At 41.7% G+C, this 25,416-nt stretch overlaps 1 protein-coding gene and 1 long non-coding RNA gene across 4 annotated transcripts in view; one reads left to right on the top strand and one right to left on the bottom strand.

Annotated features, from left to right (window-relative positions):
- The window catches only part of LOC306968526, a 266,351-nt gene that overhangs the window by 49,867 nt on the left and 191,068 nt on the right, over window positions 1-25,416 (bottom strand). The window lies entirely within an intron of this gene.
- Window positions 1-25,416, top strand: part of plppr2a (phospholipid phosphatase related 2a) — a 37,968-nt gene that overhangs the window by 10,851 nt on the left and 1,701 nt on the right. For 2 of the 3 annotated variants that reach the window (XM_079563927.1, XM_079563926.1), the window contains exons 3-7: window positions 8,965-9,153; window positions 21,970-22,090; window positions 22,671-22,921; window positions 23,632-23,808; window positions 24,676-24,819. In XM_079563927.1, coding sequence (XP_079420053.1) covers window positions 8,965-9,153; window positions 21,970-22,090; window positions 22,671-22,921; window positions 23,632-23,808; window positions 24,676-24,819 — 882 coding nt within the window. The remainder of the gene's footprint in view (window positions 1-8,964; window positions 9,154-21,969; window positions 22,091-22,670; window positions 22,922-23,631; window positions 23,809-24,675; window positions 24,820-25,416) is intronic. The other variant, XM_079563928.1, reaches the window with a different exon arrangement.

Here is a 25,416-nt window from a genome sequence, read left to right as displayed (position 1 = left end):
CATGCACAGGGTTTCCCTACTGAGAGTGTAACAGCAGGGGCGTGTGTACGAGGTGGAGTCCCAGCCGTGTACAGTTGTATTAATGCAGTTTGTTATCTCGGCTTTGGAGAATTGGAGTTCCTCGCCTGAGCTGGCTGGACCATATGCTGTAATAAAAGCCATTTTCCTATTATTCCTTAGTCCCCTGCGGGCCACTGCTTCACATTGGATTTTTATAAACCACACACAAAAAAAGGCTCCCACAAGTTTTATTGCATCTGCGTACATTATGCATTAGAAAGTCTCCAAGCACCAATTTTATTTGTTGGTTCGTCAAACTTGTTCCATTTCCCACAACACTCTTTATAAAATGCAGGGGCTTATCAGCATTTTCCCTTTTGCTTGGTTCAAATTTAGTTTAAGTGAGCATTGTATTATTTGTAATTACCAGTCGCTTTATTACATTATTGCCTTTGTCTTAAAGCAGAACTACTCATGCCCCTAGAGGCCATAAGCACAACTGCAGGTGTCGTAGCATGTTGCGGCTTCTACTCATTAATTGTCTGTGAGAGTAAATACTACATTGACAGAAAAGACAAAGGGAGAGAGGGATATTGTACATTCAATTACACAATGGAAATGATTTTTTTCACTCAAACTTGGCTACTGTTTAAAGGAATAGGCCACCGTTACATACTGAGATATGTTCTTACCTGAGCTTAGACGAGTTCTTTAGGACCTGTCTGATCTTCACCCGTGCCTTCAATCACGTAAACACAGCGGAGACGGCGTTAGCATTTAGCCTCTCCCTCTCTCCACTATAGCTCCAAACGAGGTCAAGATAGAAGCTACCAAGCTCTTCCACGTTTTTCCTATTTAAATATGGTTACGTGAAGTGTTCCACTACAAAGTATAATTACACAAAATTAAACAATGTGGATTTTCTAAGCGGATAAAAGGGGGAATTATATTGTAAGGCGCAATAATACCAGGAGTAGTTCGAAATCCGCGCAGTAATATCTTCTCTTTACTGTGCGGACGCCGAACTACTCCTGGTATTATTACGCCTTACAATATAGTTCCCCCTTTTTATCTTAGAAAATCCACATTGTTTTTTGCGTGATAGAAGGCACGGGTGAAGACCAGACAGGTCCTAAAGAACTCGTCTAAGCTAAGGTAAGAACATATCTCAGTATGCAAAAACGGTGGCCTATTCCTCTAAGTGGCGCTATAGGCCACAGTTAGCTTTGACTGCTAGCCTCTTCTTCGTGATTCCATTAGTGTGTATTGGGGCATCCGACCTGGTACAGGGAAAGCTGCAAGTGTAGTTTTCTGGCCAGAGACACCAGGGAGAGATGAAAGACCCCCCAGTCATCCCATTAACACAATTCAAATCAAGCAAAGCGCTAACTTCATATTTTGCCATTGCTGCCTCAGGTAAATTTCTTGTTAAAGTTTCCTGCTATTTTGTTTTGCCGGTGCCGTCTGGTAGATTAATGAGCATAGTGCGATAAAGCAAAGTGTGACTGAATCCAACAATGTGTTTTGAATAATTGGAACTTACTTCAGTATCATCTTGACATCTTAACAATTGGTGACTACGGCTGTGCACTTTTGCATTTGAATGTTACGTCTTTTGCAGCTTTTGTTTCCAAAACCTCCCCATTTTAAAACCTCACGTGCAGCTCTAGCACCATAGAGATATCTGAACCTTCACAAGGAACTTCATCTATTTAATTCTCTCGTCTTTGAAAAGCATTATGAATGACGCATCACTGCTTCACCTTTTTCAAACTATTCGCAGCTTTTCTGTCTGCTCTATTTGAATGTTCCCAGAAGATAAACATCCCCCTACTCTGTCAAAACCACAGTGAAAACAACAGCAGATTCTGCAAACTTATTTGAATTTTAAACCATTTGTTCAACTCCCCAAACTCATTTATCATGTGCTATACTGTAATGCTGCACTATACAGTAGGTATTATCCTGGACTGGTATATTTTCTTTGATAAAATACACACGTGAAAAGTAAGAGGGATCTGACACACAAAACATTCCTTCATAATTCCGTGTCTTGTTCATTCTGGGCACTGCTGACTGGTCTGGCTGTACTGTGTGGTTAATGCATTGGCCTGGTCACTTTGCTCGTGGCCGTTCCTCAAAGCAACACTTTTCTTTTGGAGCTCATTCCCTTGTGGTTCCCTTGTGCGTCAGCAGGGGGCCTCTTGTCTTCTGGATGACAGATTAGAGATCAGTACAGACCAGCGGGCCAGTCCGGTCCCGCTGTGAGGCCGTAATTAGCCCTGGCCACCTCCCGCTAAATCAGACAGGTTTGGATGATGGAGCTTCACTGTGTGGTGGGGCACGAAGTGAAAATCCTTTTTGTTGTTGAATGCAATTAGTAAAAATAAAAGCTATAAGCGACGCTAATAATGGTTAAAATGTTGGCAGTGACTATATACTGCTGCTCAAAAGTGTGACATCCACCCTTTTTGTATTTCACTGTATTGTTACAACATTGACTTGACTTTTCCCTGAGGAAAAAAAAAAAATCCCTGATCCCTTTTCATGGTGTGTCCAAGTTTTTTTTTGCTACCAGATTCATCACACAAACATCACATTTGCTTTAGAGCAGGGGTCGGCAACATCAGGCCCGGGGGCCAAATCCGGCCCTCCAGCATTGAACCTCTGGCCCCCAAAATTTTGATAAATATTATAACACAAATAAGAGCTCAAATACCTCTTTAAGTCCAAGAGAGAGTGGGGGAAGATAAGCCCTGTAAATACAATATAAGATAATAGTAGTATGTGGAGTATGTGTTTTTTAAGATGTTGATTTTCCCCCCAAACATCTAAGCATCATGAAATCTCATATTCTACATGTTAGTGTTCACCCCATTAGCCATTTTATGCAAAAAAAAATTAAAAACATAATATAAGTTTGTCTTTTCTTACAGATCTGCAGATTTTGGCACGTTTTTTTTTTTCTTTTTCTTTTTTTCCCCACCTTTTTTGTCTGGCAAGTTTAAATCATGTGAAGATCAAATCTACATTCTCACATAAAATTAAAAATGCTTTATTTTCAAAATATAATGGGTGGATCAACTTACCCACTGGCTCCACTTACCAACCTACTGTGAAAATTTGGAAAATACTATCTTGCTGTCTGTGCCACTGTACTACACAAAAAACAAACACACAAAAAAAACTATTTTTAATAACAATTGATGTGAAACTCCACCCGAGCACCACATACTGTTTATCCTAATTGGATCAATGAGTCTAATGTTCTCATTGATCCATACTTTGCAGATATGAAGTAAACAGATAAAACAGCTAGACTAGTTATTAAAATCATATCAGATAATTTAGACTATTAATCAATTTCGCCTTCTTTTTAAATCTAAAATATGCTCAGTGTCCGGACTCATGGGACACACTGCTTTGCTCATCGTGTTAACGTGTTTTGTCTCATGTAAAATCTACCCTTCAGACGAGATCAGTTTAGAAAATCATTTGCATCCCTCCCTCCTCTTCCACTCCTCTCCACCCCTCCCACTGCTCAGTCCTCTCCCCCTTCTCTCCCGTCCTGACCGGGGGGCGCTGTAGCGTGAGTTACGGCTGCACTCCTAATGGACTCCCTGGGTTTTGTCTGCAGAACCCTGTGCCTGTCCATCCATCTTCTGCCTGAAAAACCCCGGCCTTTACAACACCAAACTGCTCTTTAAGGAAACATGCCTTTAACTGGCTCAAGAGGCCTGACTGACACTCCTGAGGATACACTCTATGTCCTGACCTCGCTTTGAGGGCCACGTCCCCCCCGTACATTGTTCTTGCAGGTTCAGAAAAAAGGCAACTGAAGTGCTGTGCAAGACAAGAGTCCAACTGCTGTGTTCTGTTAACATTTTTGCATCAGCCCCTGTTTGTCGTCATTTTTATCTTTGAAACTACACATTACTCCGGCATGTAGCGCAAATCTAGCTTTAGTTTTCCTTTAAAAAAAAAAAGTTTCTATTTGCTTAAGCAAGATGTCCTGAAAGTCAGATCCCAAACACCCGAACTTTCATTGACAAAGCAGAGATATTCTTGTGAGTTGCTGGGAGATAAAGAAGTTTTCATTTAACTTCTGCTTTCTTTTTCCTGATTATTGAATATGTAACATGTCCTGCAGCTCCTTTGATGTGAACAATAAAACTTAACTTCACATTGACCGTGTGAGGAATTTGACTTGTTTCCAGTGCTTCATTTGTTTTGGACTGAAGGACTGGTAAAACAGACCACCGCTATATCAACTACAATCTTTACCAGATCCTCCCTCCCCCCCCCCTTATATTTGAAGAGTTTAGTGGTGCTAGGCTAGTGCTAGGCTAGCGCATGTCTATGGTAACTAGTAGCCTGCTTTAAAAACAGTCTGACCCAAACACAGTGCACCTGAGGCAAATCACTTATAACACCAGACTACCCATATAAATGTCTGTCTTGACTGAATAATTTTTGAAATATAACCATTTTGCATTTAAAAGAACTTGAGCGGCATCAGCTTCCTGGTTGTAAGCTACGCAGCAGCGGAGTGATCTGCTCGGTTACCGGATCTACATTAGTTTGTTTACCTGCGGCCGGCATTACTACACCTGGAATTCACAAAGGAGCTTTCTACAAATCAGATATGGCAACATTTGGAGGACTACCTGCTGATTTTTATAGAGGTTTTTAATGCAGGCTACTAGTTACCATAGACATGCACTAGCCTAGCACTAGCCTAGCACCACTAAACTCTTCAAATATAAGGACTGCATGAATAAAAAAATATATCCCCAGAAATCAACAACACTCTGGATAACTAGGAAATGAGGCCCTATGTCAAAAATCCTGATCCCTTTAATTTAGCACAGGCTGTCTACTTTTATAGTCAAATGAATGTTGCCATAGAGTGTTCTTACAATGTATTATGTTAACCCTAAAATATAAACAAATTGATATGCATGATCCAAGATAGTATCATGAGTGTTGCCATGACGTCACTGTGTCGTTCTGTGTGTTACTTGGACCAGGTAACAGCATGGATCGAGGTTACCAGGGGTAGTGAGTGTATTTTAAGCGTGGCACATTTGCTCTCCACATGAGGGTCCTGTACGTGCCACGGGCTCTTTCTGTTCCACGGGAACATGCCCAAACTGTTCCCAACACAATCTCCATCTCGGTACCTACTTTAGCCGCTGTCTCAGTGTTGTCGCTACATTTGTACTGCCTCGCGCTAACACGGCCCTGTGGTACATTCAGCTCTCGCTTGGAAAGTTTAGAGCTATGAAATATTTAGCTGAGCGCAGGGGAAGTGAAGTGTTGACGGTCTAAGTAAGTAGGCAGTGAAAAAGTGGAAGATCAGCCTTTTTGCACGAGAGCTCTTAAATCTTCCCTTCGAATTTATAAAGAGTGACAAGTGTAATGTATACATCTCTGACTATATACATTTTTGAGGAGCCTTTGGTTTTTGTTTGGCCTGCTGTGTCATGGAGTGAATGAAGTATAAATTCTCCCACCCTCATAGATCTTTTGCTTGAGGAGGCTCCGAAGGTTCTCAATAGGGTTGAGGTCAGGGGAAGATGGGGGCCACAACCAGTGTTTCTGATGATGAGGAGGTATTCTTTACAGCATGACATGGTGCGTTGTCATGCATGAAGATAATTTTGTTAGGGAAAGCATGGCCATATACCAACCATCCACTCATCCATCCATTTGACCATCCAGGGTTACACGGCACTCATCAGTGAACAAGACTGTTTGAAAGTGAGTCTGCATGTATTTCTGGGCCCACTGCAGCTGTTTCTGTTCATGAGCATTGAATTAACAATTTAGGGATGGCCGGATAGACGGTTTATGGACAACTGCAAGGCTCTTAAGGGTCCTACACCTTAATGTTCGGGAGACGCCATAGGCACCAACAGCTTCATATACCAGTTTGTTGTTTTGTAGCAGCTGTTCTCGTAATCTGATGTACGATGATTACGCTTGATCTTTCATGAAATATTGAAGGTTTTCATATCTAGTCCAAGGCATTCAACTATTTCGCGCTTTTCATCAGCAGAGAGATCCTTTTTCTTTCCCTTATTGCTTGAAAATGGTGGTCTGCTTAATAATGTGGAACGTCCTTTTTCAGTAGTTTTTCCCTTCAATCAATCAATCAATGAAACTTTATTTATAAAGCGCTTTTCATACCGAAAGGTATCACAAAGTGATAAAGCGCTTTTCATACCGAAAGGTATCACAAAGTGCTTTACAGGTTACAACATTTAAAACAATACGCCTGGCACACCCTCCCATATATATTATATATATACTAAATAGATGTCAGTTAAAAGCTAAGCTTAAAAGGTGGGTCTTGAGCCTGCTCTTAAAAACATGAATGTTCTCTGCCGCCCTGAGCTCCTCCGGCAGGTCGTTCCAGAGGCGAGGGCCATAATATTGGAAAGACGCCTCGCCGTGAGTCTTTTTGTTGACTTTAGGAATAACTAGGAGGAGGAAGGAGCGAAGGGGCCATGAAGGTTCATAAAGTAAAAGTAATTCTGAAAGATCAGAAGGACCAAGACCATTAAGACATTTAAAAACTATTAAAAGAACTTTAAAGGTGATCCTGAAACACACGGGGAGCTAATACAGCGATTCTACAGCCCTTAACTGGGCTTACCTGACAACTAATCATCCCAGGCGTCCCAGATTGATGTCAGTGATTCAAAGAGCCCTGCGACACAATACCATCCATGAGTTTTATTGATTTTTTATCTTTTTTTACCTTTATGACACTGAAATACAATTTGCATAATCATTTGGAATGCAGTGTGCAAATAAGCGTCCATTCATTCCTGTGACTCAGGTGGCAATTCTGTCCAACCAGAGCATAACATTGTTGTGTCCTTGGTCAAGACACTTCACTTAGTGCGTGTGTGTGTGTGAGTGTTTAAGCGTGTATGAGCGATTATATGATTGTACGGTGGTGGCCAAAGAGCCACAGATTAGAACTAAGAGGTTAACTAATAATGAGAAAAATAACCCCTTTTCCTATAAAGAAATTGCATTTTGTTGAATTAATGTGTGAAGGCTACATGGGCGGTGCTTTTTTCCCCCTTTTACACTGTAGAGTCACTATATAGGCACGCCAGTATGGGACCAAAAATTCTGCTGAAGTACGAGAGTGGTGCTTTGAAAAGGTGGAGAAACACTGCAGTCGGCTCATAGAATATTTATGTGCAATAAATGGGGATTGAAAGTAAAAAACAAAAGAGCATTTACGTTTTTCTCAAACCAGGCTCGTTGTTTTGACTGCAGGGACAACCCCCCTGCTACAAACATAGACATAAGCCTTTTTTCGGTTCAGGGCTTGTTTGCAGTAATGGTATGCCCCTCGCGTTTGTTTTGGTAAATGTTAGAGACAAGGTTTTGACTTCTACTTGTTAGCGCTTGAGGCAGCATTGTACCTCTGCCCTGATGTTGGTCAGTGTCAGCGACTGAACCTTTCCGGCACATTGAGTTATGGTTGTTTTGCTGTTTCTCTTTACATTCGAAATGGGAGGTGTTGGTACTTTGCTTTCACTGCAGATATAGCCATACATTAACTTTACATTTTTTGATAAGCAAAAATAGAGTGTAATATAGAAAACAACTCATTAGGGAGCAGGTTTGACGCAGTGTTTTCTGCAAGTTGCTCTTGTGATGTAAAAAACAAAACTGTAATGCTCGTCAGTGTAGCTTTAAAGAGAGACAAGAAGAAGCTGTTTGCTAACTCGCAACACAGAATTACAGACCTCTTTTTTAGGTTGTGTAACACTTGCACCACCTTTATTTCCTAAAGTGTGTCACTATATTTGCTCCCCCCTGCCAAGCCTCTATTAATATGATTTAATCCACAGCTAAATCCTCTGTTCGACTCTCACCATGAAACAAACAAAAACATGCAGCCCTCGGGGTAAAAAATACAAAAAAAGAGAATATATTAAAACAGCAGTTCTCCTGAGTGTATTTTGTATGTGAGAGAAAAGATTATATGGGGGCATGATACAAGAGTGGGAACACTTTTTTCCTCTGTAAAGCACTAGTATAGCATTGTACTGGCCCACTCTTCACCCACACACTCTTTATTGTTTTGCTCACAAACATTCATTCTCAGGGGGGGGATTATAAGTGGGTAGTAATTTTGACTGTAGCCTGATGTACATGAAATCGCTGTATTTGCTGTTAATAAGGCTGTTTCACAAATACCAAGGACATTTCAAAGACTGCAGTTATATACAGTATAGGCCGTGAACAATCCTTTGCAAACAACTGAATATCTGTAAACTGTTCGCCCCGCGCTGGTTTGATATCCGAAAATATCACTCAACGTTATATTTACCGACCAACTCCAGCCTCTTTCTTTCCATAAATATGGCTGCTCGGCTTTCGCCCATTTACTCCATTATATCAGCAGGGCAGAATACGAAGTGCCCCAAACTGACAGCCCTAATTACGTTGCTTCACTGCCTGCTGCATGTGAGCTCTGTCATGCACATGCACTAAGTGTGGGGCAGATAGACGTTTCGCACAAGCACAAAGCAGACAAACTTGTTCATATGGCATCAATTGACCACCATTCATATTTCATCCTGTAGTGGGCTTTCCGTGTGATCCCTCTGAAAGGGGTGTGTCCTCTCCCCGCGCCTCGCTCGCTCCACTCTGTAGTAGATGCAGAGTGGCAGCGAGGACGGCGGCTGCACCCCTTTCTCCTCCCCTCCCTCACTCTTTCGCTCCTCTTCTTCTCCTTCTTTTTTTTTTCATATCAGCGCTCATATCTCTCTCTGTGCGATTTTTGAGCGCATGCTTTTTTTATTTTGCATCTCGAATCTCCTATGCATCTCCCGAAACAACTTAGGGGGTCTTGCCGGCTCTCCCTCGCTCCGCAACCCGCCCGTCTCATTCCAGGCGTCCTAACCCACGGGGATAATGTTCTATTTCCAGTTGGTGATCATGGCTGGGACGGTTCTGTTGGCTTACTACTTTGAGTACACCGACACCTTCCCCGTGCACGTCCAGGGATTTTTCTGCTACGACAAGAGCTTCTCCAAGCCCTACCCCGGTCCGGACCACGCCAGCAAGATCCCCCCCGTGCTCATCTATTCCCTGGTCACGGCCGTACCCACGCTCACGGTAAGACGCTCTCTGCTTTTGAGTGTTGTCAGCGTTCTGCGATTCGGGATTTCTGACTTTTCAGCAATTTTAGAGGACTTGAGGGTGCTGGAGATCCCCCTTTGCATTCAGATAGGACAGTTTATGTTGTGAGTGTGCGGAGAGTAGTCTTGCACTGGAAAAAGTTCAGGGTGGAAATGAGTTAAAACTTGCATGACTGGCCTGTTTGGGAAAAGTTTGCTGAGTATATAAAATGGATAAAGTTATTATAGTGCTTGCTACATGCTGGGAGCTAGGGCTGCACCTCAGTTGATGTTGTAAAAATGGAGCACGTTCAAACTATAAATAAAAAAATGTGGCAGCAAAGTTGAATGAATGAATGAATGAATGAATGAATGAATGAATGAATGAATGAAAGTAAGAAACTCCCGACAATTCTGCATGTAGAAAATGATTCAAAGTGAGACTGCCACGACAGATAAGAGGAAAGAGCAGGCAGGTCATTAGAGACTCATGTGGAGAGAGGGAAGAGCCAAACAGAACAATGAGCTAAAGTTAGAGCTGAGGCAGAGCGATAATGACAGCAGCAGATGCCAGCTGAGAATGAAAAACTCCAGATGAGAGGTGAGAACGAGGCACGGTGCAACACAAAAGCGAGACAGAACAGAGATGAGGGCATGAACATGTGCTGGTGTCTGTGAGAGATGGGGGGGGGGGCTGCCAAACCCCCAGTGAGGCGGGGAGCAGTGAGCGTGAAATGCACAACACCTGCCGTTGATTCTACGCACAGACATCCTGCACAGCTTACATCCCCAACAGAGCACAAAAACAGGACAAAACCAGCCTACAAGCAAAAGCCCTGTGCTCATCTGTGCTGCAGTTTCTGGCCAGTGTGAAGACAGCAAATGTATTCACAGAAACAGGCTGATTCACAGGCTAGCAGCAATAATGGAGTATCCTGTTCTCAATCAGCTCAAAAGTTACATATTCAAGTGTGTACATGGCCTCGCTCCTGAGTCTTGAGATGACAGGGGCAGTAACATACTGAAGGTGACGGTCAGTAGGACCACACTTGATGATGTGTAGAGGTTATTGAAATGCTCCTCAGATCCAGACAGCATCACCACGCGGGCTCATGAGCAGTGCGAGCTCTGCCGTTGGTGTATTACACACGCCTATTGTGGCTCACAGCACATTAGTGCAGTGTGGTCTGCTTTAACCTGACAGAGGCCCAGTGGAGAGAGGAGTTGCTGTGAATGGGCCTGTGATGCTCAAAACTCAGCCCCTGTGTTTGTGGTGGTGTCTGTGGATCTCAAAGATGAAAAACAGTCCTGACCTTTACATTTACGTCCATCATTGACTTCTGTTGCTAAGCAACGCACAATATTCATCTGTCGTTTTATTTGAAGATGGTAATTACATATGCACAGCCATCAATAGCAACAAATAGATGGTACAGAGGGATCTCCCGGCTGAGTCACTGAATCTAATAAGTCACAGACAGAATATTGGTCTGATGCTTTGTCCTGATAGTCCAAAAGAGGGCACTTCAGACACTGTCAGCTTCCAAGGGGGGCCAGAAATCTAATTAAAAACATCAATCACTCTTCCCATTTCAGCAGGAGCTGTCCACTGACACAGACAGGTCCATTTGCCCATTCTATTATCTTTCATGTTAACTAGATACTGCTACTGTATATTTCAAACACAATGTATGTGCCACTGAATCATGACAATAATGCAGTGACCAGAAGGGCAAACAGTTGTATGTATTATATATATATATATAAGTTGTGCTCTTTCCAAGCAGATTATACTAAAAACTTGTCATTTTTCTCAAATATCACTAATGAAAACACCCCAAAACCGTACTTTTTTGATAGAAATGTTGAACACTCAAATTAAAACATTTTCTTAAAATGCCCCATAAAAAAACATAAAAAACTGCATACTGTGCACTTCTTGTGGGTCAGAACAAAAGTTTATAAAAGTCACTTGCCTGAAACAGCTGACGCAAGTTTTTGACACCCCCTGGTGGACAGAGTTGGCCTCGTTATGGCGAACAACTTGAACAACTTTACAGCGTTGCCCTGAGCACTGACCTCAAGGTTTCTCTTTGAATCTTGCCTTGGGGAAAAAACAGATAACATTGTATAGAAAAGTTGACCTAGTTTTTATGCCATGTCTAATTTCTAATTATTCTAAACATTCAAGAAGATTGAAATTATCCCCTCACTGCTTCATTTATGACTTAAATTAACACTAGTATTATAAGAACAACTTTGATCTATTTCTTGTACGTTTTCATGGACCTTTGTCTCTGTAACATTTGTCTCCATTTTTGTCTGTTAAAGATTGGTTCTTGTATGACCTCAATACTGTGGTGTATGCTTTCAATCCAATTAACACTTTTCATAAACACGATTTGATCAATGGGAGTGGTATCAACAAGTCAGTATGTACTTGAACCATCCAGATAAAAATAAGTCATTATTTCAAATAAACAGATCAAATTCACTCCTGGCATTTGCAAGTGCACATCTTCAGCAAAGTCAATGATCAAGCCTTAGATCCACATGTCCTATTTCATCTAATGAGTCAAAAACTCAGGGTTTGGATTATCCTTCAGGAAAGTCCTTAATATTCTTCTGATGAAGTGAAATTAAACATCTTAAAGTGACAGTCTGTAAGTTAACAAAGTGAGGATAGATAGAGGGAAATTTGAGTGAACAACCAAATTCCTCTTCTTAGTTTGCAAAATGAGGAGAGCAGGAACAGAATTCTCAAAAGTAAATGATGAAGCTCCCCCCCCCCTCCTGATTGGACCTGACAGGCTGGTTCACAGGAAAAGGTCGTCTCATTGGTCACGGGAGGATACTGGACTCTGACTAGTTGCTGCGATCCAGGAAGAAGGGAGTTAACAAAAAATATATATATATATATTATTACTTACTTTACATGAAAATGTAAGACCAGGCGGTCGATTTTGCACATTTTATAACATTTGTAAAACATTTAGACTGCCAGACTATCACTTGAATGAATGCCTCTTTTTTTACTAAACCTGTTGCTTTATGCTATAGTTTGCTACGGTAAGGTTGAATCTTAAAATGACAATTTCCATAGAATTAGCTATGAAAACATAACATTCCGAAAACATGTTTATTAAAAACAAAAACAAGCTTGTTTTAGCAAAAGATTGAAATTCAATGGTTAATCTGAATTATTGTGGTCAAGTCACTTAAAATTCCCATGTCAGTGTATGGTGGTTCCATACTTTAAACCACCAGGCCATATGGCCCTCACTGTGTTAAAGTGCTCTTGTATGTCTGTGCTTGTGCTCTGCTAATGCCTGCTGTCAGGGTGCTCTCAGTCATAACGTCGATGCCAGCCGAGCCGTTTGACGTTTGCACAGTGACGCCAGGACTCTCCGAGCAGCCCCAGAAGAAAAGTCTCACCTTCATGCTCAACTGCCCTCTGTCGGTCTGTGTTAGACGTCTTTCTTTTATACTTCACTTCACCTCAAGGCCCCCAAACTCTGAGCTCTACACAGGTAAACAGTTTGGGCCCTGCGCTGTTAACTCTGCCTAATGAGGCGGATGACAGGAAGTGCTCAGGGGCCTTGAGATACGATCAAATACTGGATTTATCTTTTTACATCAATTCTGCTCAATCTATTGCCCAAAGCATAATTCAGTAACTTATATTGATAAAACTGTATTATTGGGAACTGCCCAATTTTAGAAAAAAGAAATTAATAAATTAATTGCTATTGCAATATAATTTGTATTTTTTGTTTGAAAAACAGTTCACTATGTACTAGGGGTGGGATTTAACGCGTTAATTTTTTTAGCGCAATTAATCGTATTTCCCTCAGGAACATTCCTATTTGCGTGTTTCTGGTACGTCCGTATATCTTACACACATCCGCCCACAACAGCAATGGATGGAAACGCTTCACTCGGCCGGTTGGGGATTCAGTTTTGTTTTCAAAAACGTCCTGATGGGACAATAGATAAACGTACTGCTGTATGCAGGTTGTGCAAAAAAGAGTTTGCCTTCCACCGTAGTTACTCAAGTTTAAAATACCTTTTCAATGCAAAACATGTTGGGGCAAACACAGAGACGTCCTCGATGCTAATGTTAGCATTTAGCCTCAAACAGACCTCCAGCCACGCCCACTCTGAGCCAAAATTACCCTACCCCTTGTCAGTATAAGAAATGGCACTATGATTTCTGTTTACAGCAGCTGTCAAACACTTAAAGGCGCTGTTTTATGGCCCTTTTGCTTTATTTATTTTTTACTTTCATTTAAATGTGGCATTATTATTACTGTAATGTTCTCTACAAGTTACATGAGTGACCGGAGTTCCTAAAACACTTGAAAGCTAAATAGATAGTATAAATGAACTTTTGCCTCTGTTACTTGAATAACTATACAGATGAACAATAATTAATACATTTGTTGATGAACTCATGTTTTTTTTTTCATTTAATAATATAGGTGCAAAAATGTTGTTTTAAAATGCGTTTAATTGCAATTAATTAATTACAGACTTGTAATTAACTCGATTAAGAAGTTTGAATCGAGTCCCACCACTACTATGCTCCTTTGAAACGTGTCCAATTCGCGCATTTCGTACACAAGGCAACTCAATGCGCTCAAGGCGGGACCCGGCTCAGGAACACATGCGTGTGATGTCACTCATTAACTAGCATATGATATGAATAGGGCATCTGGGTAATTAGAGGCGCAGTAAGGCAGGAGAGGTCGGCTGAGAGTAAAAGGGAGTGGTCCTGCTCCTGAACAAATGAAATATTTACACCATGTCTAAACAACTGTGCTAGCAGAAGATTGATCTTTTTTGTTGGGGTAATACATTATCATTTGGACTTGACAATACACTTGGCAAATCCAGCATCTAAATGAATCTACTTTTTTTTTTTCAATTGACATATAAAATTTGAATTGGTTTACTCTCAAATCCTTGGTGCAAATGGAGGGAGGGGGAGGGGACTCTAAATTGAGGCATTACTTGTAATTTCATGTGTAGAAGAAAACACAAAGTTATATCTGGAAGATTGTGGTGGTGGTTACGTTTGGGTGTCAGTGGGACAACATGTTCACCTTTAGTTTGCAGGTTTGAACCAGAGCTGTTGTTTTGGGCAGACTCCGTCAGCGACACTGAGAGAGATTATGTACAATAGACCTTAAGATGTAATCTGTCTCATGCTGTGACTCAGCCATTAGAAACTGATAGGAATCTTTGGTAAATCGTAAAAGAACATGCTGGTTTTAAAGGTTTGCACAGCCTTTTTCTAATTATTTGCGTATTGAGACCCATTCAAGTATGAACATATTTCCGAGCAGCATCATATCCAGTCTCATCTTTTACATAAAGATGACCTCACTTTTATACTTCTCTAATGAAAACACAACTTTGTTTCTTTTGCAATTTGTATTTCTCTTAAAAAATAATAACTGAAACCATATCCTCGAGCTATGTCTGTCACTCTGTGCGCACATCAATTTGTATTGCAGCTGTCAGAACTTGAAATGAAAAGTTTGGAGTCAAATTCTCTGAGACAAAAGACTTTGACAGTGGAACAGTGACGAGAAGTACTGTCTGCAGTGAACAGCTTGTGCTTGAAAGCAACAAAAATGATGACCATGTGCAGCTGTGCTCAAAATGTGCTCTTTTATTTTTATGGGAATGATAACTCCATCCATCCATCCATTTTCTTCCGCTTTATCCGGGGCCGGGTCGCGGGGGCAGCAGTCTCAGCAGAGATGCCCAAACTTCCCGATCCACACACACCTCCTCCAGCTGTTTTGGGGGGACCCCGAGGCGACACCAGGCCAGCTCGGAGACATAGTCCCACCACCGTGTCCTGCGTCTTCCACGAGGCCTTGTCCCACTAGGACATGCCTGGAACACCTCCCGCAGGAGGCGACCAGGAGGCATCCGGAACAGATGCCCTAGCCACCTCAGCTGGCTCCTTTCGACGTGAAGGAGCAGCGACTCTACTCCGAGCTCCTCCCGGATAACTGAGCTCCTCACCCGATCTCGGAGGGTGCGCCCAGCCACCCTGCGAAGGAAACTAATTTCGGCCGCTTGTATTCGCGATCTTGTCCTTTCGGTCATTACCCAAATCTCATGACCATAGGTGAGGGTGGGAACGTAGATCGATCGGTAAATCGAGAGCTTTGCCCTCCGACTCAGCTCCCTCTTCACCACGACAGACCGATACAGCGACCGCATCACTGCTGACGCCGCACCGATCCGTCTGTCGATCTCACGCTCCATCCGTCCCTCACTCGTGAACAAGACCCCGAGATACTTGAACTCCTCCACTTGAGGTAAGGACTCCCCACCGACCTGTAGAGGGGAAGCCACCTTTTTCCGTTGGAGAACCATGGCCTCAGATTTGGAGGTGCTGATCCCCATCCCGGCCGCTACACACTCGGCTCCAAACCGCCCCAGAGCAGCTGAAGGTCCTGATTTGTTGAAGCCATCAGAACAACATCATCCGCAAACAGCAGAGATGAGATCCCTGAGGCTCCCAAACCGGACACCCTCCGGCCCCTGGCTGCGCCTAGAAATTCTGTCCATAAAAGTAATAATAATAATAATAATAATAATAATAATAATAATAATAATAATAATAATACCTTTAATTTGTAAAGCACTTTACATGGAATCTCAAAGTGCTACGAAATGAACAGTAATGAACAGAACCGGTGACAAAGGGCAGCCCTGGCGGAGACCAACACGCACCGGGAACAGGTCTGACTTACTGCCGGCAATGCGAACCAAGCTCCTGCTGCGGTCATACAGGGAACGGACAGCCCTTAACAGAGGGCCCCGGACCCCATACTCCCGGAGCACCCCCCACAGGGCACCACGAGGGACGCGGTCGAACGCTTTCTCCAGATCCACAAAACACATGTGGACTGGTTGGGTTGGGTGAATGATAACTCATACAGTTTTATTTCACTCATAGCAATTGTGTGAAGCCATTTATGGTGAAACAACTGAGTTTACTCTTTTTTAAATCATAATGAAAATGAAAACTACCAAAATGACCCTGATCAAAAGTTTACATACCCCAGTTCTTTATACTGTGTATTGTCCCCTTTAACATCACTGATAGCTTGGATTATTTTGTGGTAGTTGTGGATGGGCCTCTTCATTTCCTGGGATGGTAAAATTGGCCATTCAAAAAGCCTCCAGTTGCTGTCCCGCATGAACTGCACGTTTGAGATATCCCCAGAGTGGCTCAATGATACTGAGGTCAGGAGATTGATATTGCCACTCCAGAAACTTCACTTTATTCTGCTGTAGCCAATAAGATGTCGACATGGTCTTGTGCTTTGGATCGTTGTCATGTTTGTTTGTTCGAGTGCATCCCATGTGCATCTTCCAGGCTGATGAGTGATGCTTTTCCTCCAGTAATCTTTAATAACATGCTGCATTCATCCTGAAATGAATTTTGACCAAATTCCCTGTAGCTCACAAATCCCCAAAACATCAGTGATCCACCTCCATGTTTCACTGTAGGAATGGTGCACCGTTCACAAATTGTTGACAACTTGTTGACTCCCCTCCAAATGTAACGGTTATGGTTGTGGCCAAAAAATCCCATTTTGGTTTCATCATAAATTGTTTTAGATATGTTGAGGCTTGTCTCTGTGCTGTTTGGCATATTGTAAGCTGATACTTTGTGGCATTTGTGAAGTAATAGCTTTTTTCTGGCAACTTGGCCATGCAGCCCATTTTTCATCAAGTGCCTCCTTACTGTGCATCTTGAAGCAGCTACACAACTTTTTTTCTATAGAGTATTGTATTTCAGTACTTGTATTTCAGATGAAGTTATCTATTAGTTGGTGGTTGTTACTGAAATGTGTGTTGATGACCTGATCGTGGTTTGGTTTTATCAGAATCCTGGATTATCCACCTAGAGTTTGAACGCTGCTGATTGATACTCTCAGTACCTTGGATATCTTTTTATATCCCTTTCCTATTTTATATTGTTCAGCTACCTTTTACTTGCCTTTCCTTTGACAATTATTTTGCTTTCCTTCATGACTCAGAAACCAGAAACTCCAGTGCAGCTCTGGATGAAATATGCAAGCGTCTGTCAGGAGCCCAAAAACTCACGCACTTTTATACACACACAATAATTACACAGGTCACAGGTGAGGATGCTTACCTTTAGTAGCCATTCGAACCCTTTTGTGTCGACTTGTGTGCATATTGTCAGGTCAAGATCACCAGGGTATGTAAACTCTGATCAGCGTCATTTTGGTACTTTATTTTTATTTAAATGGAGCAAACTCAAATGTGTGACCATAAATGGCTTCACAAAACCACTAACTATGAGTAGGAAAAAAAATGTTTTGTGTTATCTCTGGAAAATTGTAAAAAATAAATAAATAAATTCCGCCAGGGTATGTGAACTTTTGAGCACAACTGTATATGCTCAGTGTATCCACAAGTTGCACTTTTTGTTGTTTAAATTCATATTTTATCTTTGCAGTTGGAACACTGTAGTATATTTTCATGTAATTATGGCCAAATGGAAAGAAAACATGACATGGTCAAACTTGTTGGTATTTTTTCTGGTTATTTATGCACTGACATTGATTCAGTTTTCAGTTTCATTGGGAGGCTTCTGTATCTCATTATCTCGGAAAGGAGGATTTATTTGTAGAGCACTGTCTGTATCCAAACATATTCAAAGGGTTTAACCGAATAGGAAATGCTACATAGAAATACACTCAAACCAAAATCAATAAAACACAAGTATATATCACAATATGTGATTAATTTAAAGGGAAGAGTGATGAAATGCTTTCAGCTGTGAAATGCACGCAACTAAATAGAACTGCTTTCCAACTTTAACCCAGTTATTATAATATGTGCTCATCAAAACATACCTGACACTCAGTAATCCTATATACTCAGACGGTCTCCCTATCCGCTCTCAAAATGCCAGCCCACACTCTGGTAGATGTCACTCAAAGATTCCTGTGATCCCGTCTATGGTTGAACTCTTTTCCTTTGCATATATTTTATTTTACATTTTTTGCACTGATGCACAGAAGAAAATGATAATTCCCTATCGCAGTTACAGAATCAAGTAAATTTGTCTATTTGTGCTTACCAAAATGCATTCTTGTTCAAAGTTCTGGTTCCCATGCAAAGTTAGACTGTGCAAAATACATGAGGTCAAGGTGTAAAATTATTGACAGGCCCGCAGCGTGAGGGAATAACCGAGCAGGAGCTGGCTGTCCCACTGATTCCAGCTTCTAAGGATTTGAAACATGGCAGGTCCACAACAAAATGGGAGCGTGAAATTGTGCTGGATGCATTTGGAAGCGGCCAGACAAAGACTGTCTAACCTACTTTGCGGTTTAGTCAAGAAAACAAAAAGAGTGAATGAGAAACAACAACAAAAAAGAGTTGAGATAAGTGTTTGTTACAAAATAAGATAATGTTCTAAAAGCAGCCCAATCTAAGGTCTGCAATAAGACGACACAATGAGCAATAACAAGAGACAAACAATGAGCGAGGCTGCAGGTCAGCAGGCTGATTTGTTGAGGCTTCAAACGACGAATTTAGAATTAAAGGCAGACTTAATAGCAATGCTTTTGGAGATTTCTCTTTACCCAGTTATTGTTCAATTTGAGTCAGCAGTAACATCATGACAGGCTACAATTAACGCGCCAGAGCAGGTGCTGGGACTTTATCTTCCCTTTGGTGCCAGCCTCTGTTCCGTGCAGTGCAGAGACGGATAGAGCGCTCAGTGTTGACTTGACGTCTAATTGGACGCCACTGACAGCTCCACACTTTGTTACTAACACATGGAGAAGTGCTCACGTCTCAGCTCTGATGTGACGGCTCACGGAGAGGAGCCGCAGTTGTTACTTTCTAGATCTGAGGTATGAAGTTTAGAAGATTTTCAACATTTACAAATTGACCCTGTTTATGATATAAAAACCAAAAGAACACAAGAGTCCAATAGCTTCATTTGATCATTTTTAGATCGCTAATGTAAACAATTTTAATAGTATTCTCTAATTGTATGAGCCATAATGCTTTGCGCCTTGGGGGGTAGCTACGAGCTGGAGGCCTTTGAGTGCGAGTGAAGCTACAGCCAAACAATGGGGAAAAACGACTTAATGCTGTGCTCTTTATTGCGCCAACAACAATCGAAATCCGGAATCCGGTTTTGTTGAATTTGAAATTTCTTTGAAGGTATTTAGAAGCTTAATATTAGTCTCTTCGATGACAGCTCGCAACGCCATATGGTGTACATTAGCGACCCCCCAAGGCGCAATGCATTATGGTATTGCGCAAGTAGAGAATTGTAATAATGAAATAATAAATCACACATCTTATTTATGTACCGTATTTTCCGGAGTAGTCGCACCAGCCTTGGCAACTGCCTGGGCACGGAGGCGTAACTGCACCGTTGACAAGCCTCTCCCGGCAGCACGTTCTTCAAGCACCCATTTGCGACCATTTCCCTTTGACCATCTAGCTTTTATCTCGCGATTAGCTTTTTTTGTTTTCCTCATTGCAATAAGAGTAACCTCCGCTTTATGCCAGTCCCTCACAAGTTTCTCGCTCACTCCACACTTTTTATCTGCTGCTCAGTTACTGTTTTTTAAATCTTCAGTGGCACATGAGGAGATACTGGTACACAATCCGAGAGCGCCCTCTAGCCGCTGTCAGTGTGAAAATAACAAACAATGTGGGATTATATATTGTGATATATAAGCCGCACCTTGAGTATAAGTCGCACCCCAAGCCTAACTATGAAAAAAAAGTGTGACAAAAAGGAAAACAGGTGCAGGCAAAGAACAGTTATGACAAAAATAACTTTATAGGTTACTTTCCCCAAAGCTCCAAAGCCACTTTTGTGTTGCGCCTCACCCAGTGCAACCTATTCAAGAGCACTTGCCCAAAAACTGACAGCGCCACCACCATTATCCCCCCCTCACTGTGCTTCATCGCTCCATCGCTCTACACATCACGTCTCCATGGAAACTGCCGCCATAAGCTCATCTAATTGCCCGCTAAATGTTTGTCCACAGTTTTAACAGGCCCTACACCGCCTCTGATTAAAGTGGTTGGGATTTCATGCCGTTTTTTTGGCCCCCGAGATGGCTGCTCCTGATGCTCAGTAGGGAAGTGTGCTGCTAATGGAGGGAAGCGGCGGAGCGGGCACGCACTTCACAGAACCACGGTGCTGACTGGCCCCTCGTCTCGTATTAAAGCTTTTAAGTACCTGGACCTGTCTACAGTACACACGCCTAAATGCGCCTCAGGCTGAGTTTGGGCGAAAGTCAAATGTGGAACTATATGCGTGCGCTGTGGGTAAAGGGATCAGCGAGGCATTTGACGGTTTTTGATTTTTTTGATTTTTGAGAAATGTTCTGGCACACATCGAAATATCAAATAGCTGCTAAGGTACAGTGAGTTCCTTTTTCCCCCCAAACCTCCTGTTAGGACATATTGAGCAACACTTGGGAAGTTTGGCCCCTTCCATAATGTGTGCTTTCTACTACAAGAACTTAAAATTCCCCTATTTGTCTGACGGCTGCTTTAGGGATTACTTTGTAGTCATCACACTTTTGTCTCTAAGTCTCGTCATGTGTTGAGCTAAGCAATTTAAAATTCTACAGGATTAGTGGATTATGCTTTTTTTGTGTGTCAAATTGACGCCTGTTGTAATGAGATGACTACAGCTGATCAAATCTTTGCAAGAAGTACCCCACAAAGCATTGTCGGGCCTATTCAGACAATGCCTTTCAAGCCTTTTGCATAATGGGGAGTTATTAACTTGATACACATCAAAACAGTACAGGGGGTATTCACAGAATTTTGGGGGGCAAACTCCCATTTTCACACCATGTGCAGCTGCATTTGTGTCGCAGTAAAAAACAAAGTGAAACTGTGTGAGGCAGTGCATGGAAATCAACGATAGGTTCATTTGTTTAGGAACTCTTTTGTAATTATAGTGATTCATGAGACATAGATCTGAGTATTATCTTTTGAAACATTCACACCAATTTGCTTCCTTTAGAGAGGGCAAATATCAATACTTTTACCTGTTAATTACTTTAAAATCGTAATTGTATTTATTTGTTTATTTTTGCCAGGATACAAGCATAAGATAAAAGATAACTTTGGCTGAAAGTTCAATAGGTTTCCAATCACAGCAATCCTTAAATTAATAAAAGAATGTACATATAATATCTTTGTGAAGACAGTGCTGTAAAGATTTCGAGAAATATTTTCTTCCTTAATTTTGATAATCGTGAATAATCGTACAACCGCAATATTTTTACTTACAATAATCCTGATTTAGAAATGTAGAATCGTGACATCCCTACTGCTGACACTACCTTTGTGTCATTGGGCATATTATTCTATGTCGAGTTAAATCTTTTTTGCCCTAGTGAACATATTAAAAGCAGTACTTTGTGAAGTCCACCTTGTGTGAGGTTTTTGAACCAATACTGGGAAATTTGTTATTGTCAATGGTCAACCTTATTTATCAGTTTGTGACAAAAACGGTTGCACCTATTTTTTCCCAGATTTTGATGCCATCAGACAGGCGTGATGGTAAAAACTTGGTACAGTGGTAATGCGTGAGTGCTGCAAGCGATTGGGTGAAATGTCCCTGTGAATTGGACGACATACTGTATATATAGCACCAGTCAGTATGACATTGTTCATCTGCCGTTCTTTTCCAAGTCTTTAAAATATAAGTTTAAATGTAAGTTTTACTCACTATTCGCTCCTGCTTTCGTGGTGTGTGCAGATTCTGGCTGGGGAACTCTGTGCCTTCTTCACTAAGGCAGAAGGGACTCAGGAGAAGATCATCGTGACAGCGGACTGCTGCTACTTCAACCCTCTGCTCAGACGCGTCATTCGCTTCCTCGGTAAACTTTAATTTCATTCATTCGTTTCACAGGAACAGTTCATTTTGATGAACATCTGCAACAGCTGCAGTGTTAACAAGCCAGATTGTAGCAAACGTGCCAGTTTCCATCTGCTCTAAAGCTGTTCACATAGACTGATACATTACAAATAATAAGACACACATAAAAACAACTTGTTATTCTTTCCTCCATTGTTTTAAAGAGTGCTTTTTAAGATGGCAAGTTTTGGAGATGATTAATTAGAAGGCTTCTTCACATTTATAATTGTGTTATTTGCAAAAACAATGACAGCTATTCAGGGTCATCAAAGCTCTCAAGCATTTCAAAGTATTTTTTTCTTTTTTTTTCTAAGTTTGGCCGTGAGTGTGACCGCTTTGAAAGCACTGTCGATTCGATGCCAACTATACAATAATCTGAGAGCGAGGAGATTGTCTTGAGAAAATTAAAACGCTCACAAATTTGCATAGTGGCAAAATGCGAAGGTGCCATGTCACACTTGAGCTGATAATAATGTGTGAGGCTATTTCAAGTGGCGTCACTAAAAACATTTCCACTTGTTACACAACACGTCTCATTCCAGGCGTCTACGCGTTTGGCCTCTTCACCACCACCATCTTCGCCAACGCCGGTCAGGTGGTCACGGGAAACCAGACGCCTCACTTCCTGTCTGCGTGCAGGCCCAACTACACCGCGCTAGGTTGCCAGTCCACGCTCCAGTACATCACGGAGCGCCGCGCCTGCACTGGCAACCCGCTCATCGTCATGGCAGCCAGGAAGTCCTTCCCATCGAAGGACGCGGCGCTCAGTGTGTACTCAGCGGTGTACACAGTGGTGAGTGAATGTGGGCTGTTAACGCCGCAGGACTGAGTTTGAGTCATGATTTCACTTAGTATTTTTAATTGTTGATGGATTTGGAAAAAAATACAGATAATCATTTCCATACATATACATTGCATAACCTCCACCTGAACCGAGCACATTTTATTCCAGTTTGGCTTTACCCAAATCTAAAAGCTTCTTGAATAAAAAGTGTCAATATAGTGACAAAAAGAGGATGAAAATGCCATAAAAAAGCGAGAAAAAAGCGAGAAAAAAAATTGATGAAAAGTGACAAAAGTGTGTGACGAAAATGTAACAAAAAGGCCACAAAAGAAAAGTGATAAATGTTTGACGAAAAAAAGCAATGAAGAACAAAAACCCTTAAAAAAAGCGGAAGCAACTATGCGAGCAAAAAGATGAGTTAGAGGAATATATATATAATTCCTTTGTCTTTTCTGTCAGTGTAGTATTTACTCTCACGGACAATTAATGAGTAAAAAAACGCAACATTCTACGACACCTGCAGTGGCGCTTATGGCCTCTAGGTGCAAGAGTTACTTAGTTCTGCTTTAAGTTATAGAACATGAAATATTAAATGCCCAAGTGCCAGGAGGTACTTAGTGATGCCCCACACTGTCTGTAGTTCTACTTTTATCAAAAGCTACAACAAAATAATAATGTTTCTGGATTGTAATCGCTCTAATGTTGTGTCTCTCCTGCAGATGTACGTGACTCTGGTGTTTAAGACCAAAGGCACCAGACTTACCAAGCCCACCATCAGCCTGACCCTGCTGTGCTTGGCCATGCTGGTGGGGGTGGTCCGAGTGGCCGAGTACCGCAACCACTGGGCAGACGTGCTGGCTGGATTCTTCACAGGGGCTGCCATCGCCGTTTTCCTGGTACTTTTTTGTTTTCGTGAATAAGCCACATCAGTTTCTGTGTGGAGCTGGTTGAATCAAATACTCTGCTTCTTTAGTTTAATAAGATGATTCCGATGCTCGCTTTATGTCTAAACATCACTGAGACTTTATGAACCTGTAAAACACAGATTGGAACAGTAGCGTTCACTTCCAAATGGCCCTGTGGCTCATTATTTTTATCTCCCCTATTCTCTCACGCATATGCTCACAGGTATCGCCATCTGCTTTAGCAAAACGTTTAGGCATTTTGGTCGGAATTTACGGCAGTGTACATTTATGGCTGTCAAAATGCAACGTAAATCATCTAACTCGAGCGGTTTTATTGTACAAAAAATGTTTGCTATCATTTTGATATTCTAACATTGTGGAATCGCCACAATGTTAGAATATCATGTCATGTTCTGAGAAGCTTCATACTCACTGCAAGTGTTTAAGCTACTTACGAATCAAATAGAGTGAAACATAAACGTAGCTGTTTGCTTAAAGTGATAGTCTGTAAGTTTAAATGTTTTACAAATTTGACAGATTGCATTTAATTGATCGCCTGGGTCTGCAAGTTAATGTAAGTAATATTTAATCATTTAATAATTATGCATATTTTTAAAGTCCCTCCCAACCAATCAGAATTCCCAGAGCAATGAGACGAGCTTTCTTGTGTCAGGTCCAATCAGAAGGAAACTAGAAGTGGATTTCAGGTCCAATCTTTCTTTCTCTCTCCCCATTTCTGCAATCTTACAGACCATCATTTTCAAATATATTCTACACATAAACCGTGTACAGTACATAGATGCATACTGTGCTGTACACGGTTATGTTACTTGTCCTCTCTTGGCTCTCCTTGTGTAGGTGACTTGTGTGATCAACAACTTCCAGCGGCTGCAAGGCAGTAGGCCTCCTGCTCGATCCCAGCGACCTGACTCCATGCTGGGGGTTCCTATGGTGACGCTGCCCTGTGTGGAGAGCCCATTGGAAAAGTTAAGCGTTCCCCAGGTAAGGGCCAGACTAGGTAAGGCAGAACTCTATCTACAGCACCGTTCACGAGACAATGTTTTAGTCCGACACTGTTGCCCCCTAAGCACCCGTCTCTCCTCCGCCCTCAACAACGAATCCCAAACTAAAAATGTTGTCTCAAATTGTTCTTGGTCTTTATTTACACAGAATGAGGACATAAGATCCTGATTAGGTATCATGCAGAAGTCAGGACAGTTGGTTTCTGTCAGAATAAACTGCCCCTTCCGAAGCCTGATTCCCCTGAATGTTCCTTGAGGAGAAGTAAGAGTCTAAATCAATGCAATCTACCTCTTTGGCGGTCTGCCCTGCTTCACGTTGTCTTCTAACACTGCTGTTTACATGCCCCGAAATGTGGATTTTTTTAGTTCTTGTAAACAATTGGGATGAGCTGTAGGTAGTATTGCGAGAACTACAAAATACCTCGGACTTTCATGGCTTGAAAAAAGGATAAAAACTGTAGTGCAGCAGCGTTAATGCCTTGATCACATTAAAGTTGATTTTGTCCAAGGAACTGGGCAACAATGTCCCTCAGTGTTATTTGTCAAAGAGCTCAACATACTTACTTCTCTCACCAAT

This window comes from Gobius niger (genome assembly GCF_951799975.1).
Source record: "Gobius niger genome assembly, chromosome: 10".
Taxonomy (NCBI): domain Eukaryota; kingdom Metazoa; phylum Chordata; class Actinopteri; order Gobiiformes; family Gobiidae; genus Gobius; species Gobius niger.
This window is presented reverse-complemented; position numbering and strand designations above follow the sequence as displayed.